This window comes from Phyllostomus hastatus, unplaced genomic scaffold, assembly GCF_019186645.2.
Source record: "Phyllostomus hastatus isolate PE091 unplaced genomic scaffold, TTU_PhHast_1.1 phas_contig_98, whole genome shotgun sequence".
NCBI classification, from domain to species: Eukaryota; Metazoa; Chordata; class Mammalia; order Chiroptera; family Phyllostomidae; genus Phyllostomus; species Phyllostomus hastatus.
Window position 1 is genome coordinate 2,908,244 of NW_025333999.1, and position 11,715 is coordinate 2,919,958.

Genomic DNA, 11,715 nt, shown 5'->3' on the forward strand with positions numbered 1-11,715 from the left:
TGGGTCACCGATATTTGTTGATTGCAGCCTGTACACGTTCAACATTCTCCAGTGTTCTTCTCATTACTGGCCTTCCAGAATGTGGATCACTTTCAACAGATTCTTGACCATCTTTGAAGCATTTGTGCCAAACTTTTATTTACACTGCACTCATTGCATCATCCCCAAAAGCCTTCTGAATCATCCAAGTAGTTTCCATGAAGGAATGTTCAAGCTTAATACAAAATTTGATGCAAATTCATGGTTCTACTTGCTCATTTTGAATGCGCCAGCCACACAGTACACATGCTCACTCAACAGTGTCTACCGCCCCCACTGACTAGTACAGTAAAGTCATCATTGTTCACACAGGCACATTCCAGTCCACTTGCCTTGGCTGCCAGGTCACATCGATACTGTGCAAACTGTTCTTGTTATATAAACAATGGATGGACTTTTTCTACAGACCTCATATATGTCAATGGCAAAGTTTAATTTATAAATTAGGAATAGTCAGACATTAACAATAAAATAGAACAATTATAACAATTACTGTAATAAAAGTTACGTGAATATGGGGGTCTTTCTCTGATACACTAGACCAGCGATTTTCAACCTTTTTCATCTCATGGCACACAAACTAATTACTAAAATTCTGCAGCACATCAAAGAATATAATTTTTGCCAATCTGACAAAAAATAGGTATACTTTTGATTCATTCACACCAGATAGCTATTGTTGTGTTGGCTGTTGTAATTTTTTTTATTTGACAATTTATGGGAACAGAGATCAGTGTCCCTCACTAGTCAGGTACTTGTTTACAAATTCTTGTGGCAAAGTGGTTGAAAATTGTTGTGCTAGACAAAGAGATGATTCACCTCACAGAGAACACTAGCTAGTGCAAGATTTCATTTTTCATCATGATACTCAGAACAGTGCACAATTTAAAATGTAAGAACTGTTTATTTCTGGAATTTTCCATTTAATATTTTTAAACGAAGCTTGACAGCAGGTAAGTGAAACCTAAAACCTTGAAAAGCAAAACTGGTGTGGCACAGTGGATTGAGTGCCAGCCTGTGAACCAAAAGGTCACCAGTTTGGTTCCCAGTCAGGACACATGCCTGGGCTTCAGGCCAGGTCCCCACTAGGGGGCGCGTGAGAGGCAACCACACTTCGATGTTTCTTTCCCTCTCTTCCTCCCTTCCCCTCTCTAAAAGTAAATAGGTAAAATATTTTTTAAAAATGCAATTGAGCTCATGGAAAACTCTTAAGTAATGTCAGTCAGGTTGGGGCACGGAAATCTACATTTTCAACTATTAATATTATGAAACTTAAAGTCACACCAACTCTTTCTGATGAAAATGTAGTTGTAAGTGTAAAAAGGATGGGATTTCACAGACTTAGTATGGAGCGAACAAATATAAGTTATCTGTATTTTTTAAACCCACCACCTGTTGAAAATATTTTGGCTCTACTGGATTAAACACAATGTATTAAGATCAACTTCACCTGCTTCTTTTAAATTTGTTTTTAAAAATTGGTTACTAAACAAATGTAAAGTTGAGCATGTGGGAGCAGAGAATGAATGGAGTCTTCCTGCCAGTGGGCAACGGTGGCCGGCCCAGGTGTGTGGGTCGAGAGAAGTATCTCCATATGCAGTCACGAGTCATGTCAGTCCCCGGGGGGCTATTCTCACAGCCCCGTTAAATGAGTGGGGAAAAGTGGCCTCTCGAGCTGAATGGTAGAGGCCGGACTCAAACTCCCATTTACAGAGTTGTCCACCTGACGCCTCCCGCCGGCCCTTGAGGGGGCGACGGCAGGATTCGAATCAGGCCAGACTCCCAGTGCCAGGGCCCCATTGCCCCGTTTCCGCCGCTCGTCTCCCCTCAGGGGTGAGTCAAACGTTCACAACGTTCACAACGTTCTCAACGGACTCTGCGGCCGCTGGGCCTGAGATAGGAGCCCCTCAGAGGAGCTCCCAGTAACGCTCACCTGCTGACAGACGCCGAAGCTGCCAACACCTCCTCTGTCTCTTCACACCCGGTTCAAACGCACCGGCGGCCGACTTCCACTTCTTTCCCACGAATCCCCAGCGGAGTCTTTCTCTTCTCCCGCCCCTAAGATAACCCAGCCCATAAACCTCTCAGAGAATCCGCTTTATCCCCGCCCCATTTCCACCTGCCAATCACCGCGGACTGGAGCACCGCCCTTCCCGCCCTCTTCAGCGAGTGCAGCGCGCCACCGCTCGGCAGTTGGCGGCGCTGCTCCCTGTGGGATGCGTCTCCCGGAAAAGCTCGGCGAGGGGCGGGTTACGCCGGTGCGGGAACCCTCAGGATTGGCTGACAGGAGCCCTGCGCTCTGACTCCGCCTACCCTCGCCTTCGATAACTAAGTCTGAGACTCTGGGGATTGGTTTCCTGAGGACACCCGAAGAAGCCAAGAGATGGTCCCGCCTCCCTTGCACAGCCCGGAGAGGGAGCTCCGTGGATTGGTCCAGAGAGTCTCGGCGCTCACCACCCAGCGCTTCAGGATTGGCTAACGGGATGCTCAAGGCGCCGAGGAGCATTTACGGTGATTGGTTAGAGGGTGCGGCCAGCTATTTGAAGGAGGCGCGCACACAGTGTACGCATTTCAGTCCGCGGACTGAGGAGGTTGCTGGTTTCGTCGGTAACGCTGTCCCGCTGACCCTATAAGACCTAGACGTGGGCTCGGCCCCAGTTCCGGCTTCAGCCGTGGCCCGGCGAGACGATGGCCAAGGTGTCGGTGCTGAACGTGGCGGTGCTGGAGAATCCGAGCCCTTTCCACAGCCCTTTCCGGTTCGAGATCAGCTTCGAGTGCAGTGAGGCTCTGGCGGACGGTGAGGCTGGGCCTGTATGGACATTACCCTACCCTCCCGCCCCCCACCCCGGGCCCCTGGCCAACTGGAATTTCCCATAGAGACCCTGGCGGCCTACTTCGATCCCTTCCGTGAAATACCTCCCAAAACAAGATCTCTCCCTTGTCCTTCCCCACCAGCCCCAACCTCACCCCAGGGCCCACCCGACCCCCTCCCCACGGATACTCTAGTTTCCCAAGGCATGGACCTCACTATCCCCACCTCACCCCACCCCCCTCTCAGCTGAAGCTGCCATTCTTTATTTAAAAAGAGAATTTAAAAGATCTTATTTATGTTTAGAGAGGGAAAGGGAAGGAGGAAGAGGGAGAGAAACATCAATGTGTGGTTGCCTCTCATATGCCTCAACTAGGGACCTGGCCCCCAACCCGAGGCATGTGTCCTGACTGGGAATCGCAGGTCAGCACTCGGTTCACTGAGCCACACAAGGTCAGCTGCCATTCTTTAACCTGCAGGTACCCTCAATCACCTCATCTCCTATTTCAGTATAGGAGATTTTTTAAAAGATTTTATTTATTTATTTTTAGAGAAAGTAGGGGAGGGAGAAAGAGGGAGAGAAACATCAATGTGTAGTTGCCTCTTGTGAGACCCCCCACTGGGGACCTGGCCCACAACCCAGGCATGTGTCCTGACTGGGAATGCAACCAGCAACCCCTTGGTTCCTAGGCCGGTGCTTAATCTACTGAGCCACACCAGCCAGGGGTCAGTATAGAAGATTTTTTTATATTAACATTAGAGCTTACTCAGTGTTCTCCACCCATCCCCTCTCCTCTGGTGAGACACTCCCACCTTACTTTTTTCCTAAAGACTCCAATCCCCAGCCCCCTCCCATTGCCCCTATGGAAACCTTAGCCTCTTCCCCCAGTTTCCCTGCAGAGGCACCACTCCCAAGCTCCCTCCCAATTTTCCCAGTGGAGCCTCTCCTATCACCATTTTTCCCTGTGAAGAAAGACCCTCTAACAGTGGTAAGACTTCACTCACCCCCATCTCCCCATTTGTCTCCCAATAATCCCTTCCCCAACCTACTAATATTTAAACAACCCCACCCACTTCTCCTTTTTTTCTACCCCAAAGCACCCTAGAACTTGGCTTCCCTCCTCCTTATCATGGCCCCAACCCTCCTCTGCTCTTGAGCTCCACTTGAGGAGGCATGGCCTGCCTTCCAGCTCTAGTCTTTGAGGATAACTTAGTTTCACCAACTCTGGTTCTTCCCTCTCCCCTTTCTGTGGGCTCCGGTGAACACACTCAAATATGAAGAGTGGTCTAGCCAGGCAAGCCTAATTTAGCCAGATCCCACTGTTTGCCCACCATGTCCCAGCTTACCTACTACCACAATTCTTCTAGCACTTTTGACGGTATGACCTAGTCTGGAGGGTAGTGGACTGGGCTGGGCCATGTTGGTATCCAGCTTCAATCAGCGGGGAGTCACAACATTTTGAGCATCTTTTTAAAGGTACTTTCACAGATGTGCTTATTCATAGAAGTAAACATGGCTCTTACCTCACAGATGAGAAGATGGGAGCCACAAAGAGTGAAAGACCTTTCAAAGAAAGGTCTATAAAACTCCAAAAATCTAAGATCAGCCAGGGAGTCAGGAGGAAATAACAGCCATACTTCTGTTTTATTGTACTTCACAGAAGTTACATTTTTTACAAATTGAAGGCAAGACCCTCACCAGCAAAAAGATCACTCGCTTTAATGTGGTTGTCTGGGACCAAACCCACAATCTCTCTAAGGCAGGGGTGTCAAATTCATTTTCACCAGGGGCCACATCAGCCTCACAGTTGCCTTCAAAGGGTCGAATGTAATTTTAGGACTGTATAAATGTAACTACTCCTTAACTAGGGGCAAGGAGCTCGGTGCTGCCACCAGGTAGAAACAAGGTGGAGGGCCCAATTGGGCCCACAGACCTTGTATTTGCCACCTGTGCTCTAAGGTATGCCTGTACTCCATCAGACGGTTTCTCCACTTGACAGTTAAAAAGAGAAGAGGCAGCACCTGAGGAGGTAAGATCTGTAAGGCAAGGGTGTACTAACTAGCATCTCTAGGTGGTATTTGGGGAGTTTGCTTGCAAATCCAGCCACTTGGATTAGTTCAGGGTTGATACAATTGGAGATGTGCTTAGGCTGGACCAATTGAGCAGTCTCTCCCTGGTTTCTCTGTTTAAATTACAAGTCTACTTGTGACTGATTATAGATTAAGTCTAGTTAAATTCTTCCTGTAACAATGCAGAGTGTAAATAAATTCAGTGTAGGATATCAATATGTAATAACGTTTAATTTTAAGCCAGATGTAAGGAGCTAATAGGTTAAGGAATTCACAGTTCCTAGATGTCAGGAGATCAGGTTTCAATCAGCCTGTTTGTGCTCATTGCATTTAAAAGTGGTTGTGTGGTCATTATCTAGTACTTTCATTCCTAGAAATACCCCTGCCCATTACTTTACTAATCTATTCATTGAATCAGAGTAGAGGTCCAAAGTCAACCTGCTGGCCATCATATTTTATTAGAGAGAAACAGAATGACTTCTGCAAGTTCACATAGCTTGTTGGTAGCATTATTGACACTAGGGTGTTTTCTAAGTTCTGAGTTCAGGGTTATTTATCTTCCTTAAAACCTGAGAGAGAGAGAAAGCATCCTTTATTTTAAACTTCTTTTTCTTTTAATTTATTGATTCAAGAGAGAGAAGCATCAATTCATTGTTCCACTTACTTATGCATTTGTTGGTTGATTTTTGTATGGGCCCCAACCAGGTCTTGAACCCACAACCTTGGTGTATTGGGATGATGTTCTAACCAACTGAGCCAACCAGCCAGGGTTACATCCTTTATTTTAGAAGTGGAACATTAACAGAACTGATCATAGAATTTATTTCCATATCAGAAAAGAGAGCAAAGGGGGGTGCTACTATTAATTATACCTGGACAATAAAGGTTTTGCTCAGAGAAACTCAAGCTGGAAAGCAAACCCTGACCTGGAAATCCAGACTCTGGTTTTTCCTCTTAGGGCTCTCCACAGCTCTAACCAGTCAACTAACTTGCTTTCTGCCTCTTCTTCCAGAGCAGAGAGAATTTGATTCCTGCCTGCCTCCCAAAAGATGGAGTGGGCCCGGATGTAGAAGTCTCAGATACTGGAGAGATCTCAGTCTTATTACCTCAACACTAGCAACTACAGATCTGACAAGACCCCTAAACCCTAGTCAGTCAACTGACCTCATTTCCTAAGGACCCCAAGCCCCTTTTGCTCTCTTTTCTCCTCAGCATCTGGAAATAGATGCTTCTAAAGTATGAGTCCACATCTAACAGATTAGGTTTGTTTCCCCCACACCACCACCCTTTAGTTGAAAAATTCAACAGGCACTGCTTAAATAAGTCATGGGGTCAAATGTTCTAACCCACAGCTATGGGCAAACCAAGGTTCGTCTGTATGATTATGAACAAAGATAAAGTGATAAACAGAAAAAGACCTACTAGATCAGCTTTTTTTTTTAAGGCAGGAAACAGGGTTCTCGGCTAGTACAACTACAGTAATATTTTACATGTCTTTTACCGTGTACTTTGGTTTTGGTTTTGGTTTTGTACATAGTGGAGGAACATCCTGTGCAGTGGTTAGAACATAAAATTAGGGCTTAAAGACAAAATTTAAGGCAGTCGAGTTACTTTGAAATTGTCCCAAAGGTTAGGTACACATGTTACATGTATATAATTGTGTCCTGTATTCAATAGGAGTGAGTTTGTGCTGTACTGGTGGCTGATTTTCCATATCTAATTCTAAAGAGGGGTTATATTAAAAAATGAAGTCACTTAAAACCTCAACTTTAAGACAATTCAACATTTAGGTCCTTACCTTTTGTCTTCTGTAGATGATTTGATCAGCTCCTCCAACTCTTGGGTCAGTGTTTCTCTGATCTTCCATTGATTCTCTGGTTCATTTCTCCAGTAGTGAGGGATCCACTGTAGCCCAATTGCCTGGCCACCCATGCAGTGTGTTTTTCTGTTAGCACCCACACAGTCTTTGTCTAGGTTTTACTAATAGTATTGAACATTGAGGGCCTGTGTTGTTCCCCTAGCCTGCTCTATTTCAGCCTCCTTTATCTCCCCCTCCCCAGCACATTAGTTTAATGCACACACATGTGATTCCAACTGGTAATGGGGGAGAGGCTAGAAAGAAAGATACCAAAATCTAGACCTGTGTGAGAAAGGGAAAAACAACTAGGTGGTTTTCTTTATTCCAAATGTGTTATGTCTAGTCCTGTCACTACTCGTAACAAAAATAAATCAATAAACTTAATCCTCCCTGCAAATAGTAAGAGATTAGCATTTGAACCCCCGTGAGCCCCAGGGGGCCTGAGTAGACCTGGGTGATACTGCAAAAGAACAGGAAGCCAGTGTATCGAGGAAGAGCTTGGCGCTCAGGTGACCAGCCTCCTTAGTTGTGGCCTGGTATCAATGTTCTTCTGTAGTTGGATGCATTTGCAGGACACTGGACCAAGGAACAGGGCAGCTTCCAAGAGCGTTTGCTTCCTGTGAAAATCACAGCTTGTGAAACCCCCCCTGTTGCTGGAGTGGTAGGTTGTGTAATTTCAGAGAACCTAAAATAAGTTTCAGGTCTCCTGCCAAGCTTCCCTGTACTAACGTGACCTTGCCCCTGATACACTTGGACCTTTTGCAAGAGGCAGTGGTTACTGGGAATTTCCTGTGATTGATGGGCAGGGTCTCCTTAAGCACTTTCCTTCCATCTTTCCCGAACATACTCAGGGACAGGGTTCCCTCCGGCTAGATGGGTTGCAAGAGAGTTGGGGCTAAGAGGATCACATTTGTTGATTGAGTCATTGGTTGCCCCAATGGCTGTAAACAGGCATGACTTGGTGCCGGATCTGGAAGACCTGGGGACTGGCTGACTCCCCCAGCATCCTCATCTTCCCCCTCCTGCCGGCTGGCTCTCCTGCTGGATTGGAATCTGCCGCCCTGCCCCAGTTGTCGAGGGATCTACTCAGTTTGGTGGCACTGGTCCCTGTATGTGAAAGAGGATGCTGCTTCCTATCCCAGCACCCAGTGGGCACAGCCCCGAAATGGCCCAACTCCCTGCTGTTCTCTTCTCAGTGTGCCTCCATCACGTGGGTCTTAATTCAGCCTCTGCCATACGGTTTGCCCTCAGGCTCTGAGAGGCCCAAGTTTCCCTGGAGATGCAGAGTCAAGGTCACCTGGCAAAGTTAGGCCCACTGGAGAAATTTCCCACTTCCACTGGAAATAAGAGCTTCCTGTCCACCCCAGTGCTCAGGACTACAGTGCCTGGCAGTTAGTGCAGGAGATGTTGAGAATAAGAACCCTTCACTATATTAAGGACCCAAAACTAGCACAAGAGGACCCTTTCCTTGCCTTTTTGATGTCAAGTTATTTCAATTCCTTAAAACCCTATGTTCTCGCAGACCTGGAGTGGAAGATCATTTATGTTGGCTCAGCTGAGAGTGAGGAGTTTGATCAAATCCTAGACTCAGTGCTGGTCGGTCCTGTCCCAGCAGGGAGACACATGTTCGTATTTCAGGTAAGAAAGGAGGCCTTATAGGCCTTGACACCTAGAAACGTTCTCTTCTACCCAAAAGCACACAGTGTGATTTAGTGGTCAAAAGGTCAGGTTCAAATCCTTGCTTTGCTCTCAAGTCTAACCCCTCAAAGGCACTTCAGACACTTCCCTGTCTCCACCTTTGTGTCATGGCTGTTACCATGAGCCACCAATTCACAGCTGATCCTCATTATTCATAGGAGTTTTGTTCTATAAGTTTGTTGTGAACAGTGAATTAGTGAATACTGAACCATGGCCCCACAGGAAATACAGGGTTAGGTTTCTGCGGGTCACATTTTTATCAACCAGTCAATACATAACTTTGTTTTAGGTGTGTTTAAAATACCTCATTTAGTATTATTGTTGATTCATTAACATTGAACTCAGAGAAGTTGGTGCTAAGGCCTAGGATGTATTTCCACTAGGCCGATGCCCCCAACCCATCCCTCATCCCTGAGAGCGATGCCATCGGTGTGACAGTGGTCCTCATCACCTGCACCTACCATGGACAGGAATTCATCCGAGTGGGCTACTACGTCAACAATGAGTATCCTGACCCAGAACTTCGGGAGAACCCACCCCCAAAACCAGACTTCTCTCAGGTGGGGGTCTCTCTGCACTTCCTACTCGAGACCAGCTGGCTCCTTTGCATTTGAAAAGAGTTAAGTCATTGGGTTCAGGAGCCAAGGTTACTTAAAGTTTTCGAGTAGTGCTCAGATCTTGCAGTGCTGGGCTAGAATGTGAGAGAGGGGTCTTTGTTTCTCCAAAGCATGCCTTGCAGAATTAAGACTAGACAGGTCCTGGCCCTGAATCGTGGTACACAGGCATTCCCTGGAGTCGCACACATTGTCAATGATAAAATAAGCAGGGTCTGTTTTTCTTGGGCTTGGAGTGGGAGACTGAGGGTGTCCTGGCTTTGTGAGAGTAATGAGAGGGCATGCTGACAAATTGATGTTTCTCTTCCTGCCCCAGCTCCAACGGAATATCTTGGCCTCTAATCCCCGGGTGACCCGTTTCCACATCAATTGGGACAACAACACAGACAGGCTGGAGGCCATAGAGAACCAGGACCCCACACTAAGCTGCAGCCCCCCCATCAACTGCACTCCTGTCAAGGGCTTGGGGCTCCCTGGCTGTGTCCCTGGCCTCCTCCCTGAGAACTCTATGGACTGCATCTAACTGGGGAACTCTATGCTCTACTTGGGCCCAGCCAGGACTACAGCCTGTCTCCTGACACATCTGGAGGTGGCAGTCAGGGCTCCTGGAGAGTCCTGTGGGGACCATCTGGAAGACTTTGGGGCCATCAACTATATTCAGGCCTGTCAAACTTGTCCCCAAGGAAGGAGTGGGCCTCAGATCTCTCCCAGCCTCAGCCCAGAAGGATTACTGTATCTCACCTTTACTTCCCAGCCCTATAAAAAACAGGTACTTCAGTTCTTAATTCTTTCTAACTTGTGTTCTTTCTCTCTTTCACACACAAGCCATTGTGTCACCATGCTTCCATATAAGTACCGTTGACCCAGAGCTTTCCCACAGACCTTCCTGCCTGCCTTGAGGCTTTCTTGGTCAATGGTTGGCAAGGTTCTGGCCCTGTTGGGCCAAAGCCTCTGTCATTCCTTTCCTTTCCCAAATACCTGAGTAGATCCATTCAGCTTTCTGGAGTCACAAGGAACCTGGGTTAGAAGATGGACTCAGACACAATTTCTATCCTTTTCCCAGGATGATTGATTATTAGGTCTTTTCAGTCCATCAGCCCCTGGAAAACCATTTCCAAAAGTGTGATCAGCAGGTTGCTGAGGAATGATGGTTGACTCTCCTCTCAGTCACAACCACCTCCTCATTACATCTAACTGGATCTGGATTTCCTTGGAGGCTGCTACTGCCGAGAGATGGCATGTTAGAGTGACCTGCTGTGCTCTGTCTCAGTGTGGGCATCGGACCCCTCTGTCTCTGGCCACCATGATCTGCCCTCTGCTAAGACCTCATGCTCTCAGAGGCTGCAAAGTGATTGCAGACACAGGAAGCAGTGGGGACCCTGAAAATCTCCCTTTGACATGCCCTCTGCCATGTTCCCCACCCCCTCGCCATGTGGATGCTATTGTGATTACAGCTTGTATATTAAAATGTTTTTTATATTAAATATGTTTGGTTGGTCTAAAAATGCATTTTATTTAAGACTGATTATTTCTGCTTTTATCTTGGGTGGGCTGAGGCAGCTTTGTCCATCTTTCCTTGGGACATGGGTGGGGGTCCTCTTGCCCCTGCAAGTCAGTTCACTGTCTCTTGTTTCCTTGTTTAGATTCTTGCCCTAGTCTTAGTTGGTTGTATAGTTGTGATCCACACAGATTTGGGAAGTTTTTATTTATTAAAACTTAAGCAATGCAGCTGTTGTAGAGCATAACCAGTGATTTTTTTTTTTACCTTGACTTACAGGAAGAAATTAACACTACTCCAAGGATACAGCAACACTTCTATTAAATTTTTTTAAATTTTATTTATTTTTAGACAGAGGGGAACAGAGGGAAAAAGGGAGAGAAACATCAGTGTGTGGTTGCCTCTCACGTGCCCCCACTGGGAACCTGGCCTGCAACCCAGGCATGTGCCCTGACTGGGAATCAAACCAGTGACCCTTTGGTTTGCAGGACGCACTCAGTCTACTGAGCCACACCAGCCAGGGCCATTTTATTAAATTTTACTTAACTTTTTATTTGTAACCCCACAGCCAGAAGTGGAATGGTTTCCCCATAATTCACATAAAAGCCCCAACTCTTCCCTCCCTATGATCAACTTAAGCACATGGGTGTAGAGAGCAGCTGGGTAGGGTGCAGGTTGTACAGACCTATAGGCAAAGCAATGAGTTAGCTGGCTTGTACAACTAAGACCACTTAACCCACAAGTCAAGGAGACTTGGCTCAGCCAGTCCCCTGCCCTTCTGACCACCTCCTGTTTGGGCTTTCCTCTGCCTCAGTGGCTCTCAACTGGGGACAACTTTGCCCCCCAGGGCACATTTAGGAATGTCAAGATTGTTTTGGTTATCACACCTGGTGGGAGATTCCACTGGGAATGCCACTAAGCTGAGGTATACAGTATAGCACAAGACAATCCTCCCAGCAGAGAACGATCAGGCCCCAGATGTCAGCAGTGTGGTAGTAGGGAACCCTGACTGCCCTCAGGCTGACTGCCCCCGAAGGCAGGGACATCTTGTATGTCTCTTCCCCTGGAGGGCAGATTCCCTCTTCATTTGCCTAGACAGAATCCTCAGCCTGACTGTCCTCGATTCCTC

The 11,715-nt window shown here is 46.9% G+C and overlaps 1 protein-coding gene across 1 annotated transcript; it reads left to right on the forward strand.

Moving 5' to 3' along the window:
- The first annotated feature begins 2,499 nt into the window (after positions 1-2,499).
- On the forward strand, positions 2,500-10,593 carry ASF1B (anti-silencing function 1B histone chaperone). The gene is made up of 4 exons (XM_045853264.1): positions 2,500-2,836; positions 8,299-8,414; positions 8,858-9,034; positions 9,405-10,593. Exons 1-4 carry the CDS (start codon positions 2,728-2,730, stop codon positions 9,609-9,611), a joined length of 609 nt encoding a protein of 202 aa, XP_045709220.1. The 5' UTR covers positions 2,500-2,727; the 3' UTR covers positions 9,612-10,593.
- Positions 10,594-11,715: the final 1,122 nt, after the last annotated feature.

What these genes read in the sequence shown, in the direction of transcription:
- ASF1B (XM_045853264.1), top strand. Translation starts at nt 2,728, where the DNA reads ATGGCCAAGGTGTCGGTGCTGAACGTGGCGGTGCTGGAGAATCCGAGC. An exon ending in CAGTGAGGCTCTGGCGGACG is followed by an intron (nt 2,837 to 8,298) that starts GTGAGGCTGGGC and finishes ATGTTCTCGCAG; the next exon opens with ACCTGGAGTGGAAGATCATT. An exon ending in GACACATGTTCGTATTTCAG is followed by an intron (nt 8,415 to 8,857) that starts GTAAGAAAGGAG and finishes TATTTCCACTAG; the next exon opens with GCCGATGCCCCCAACCCATC.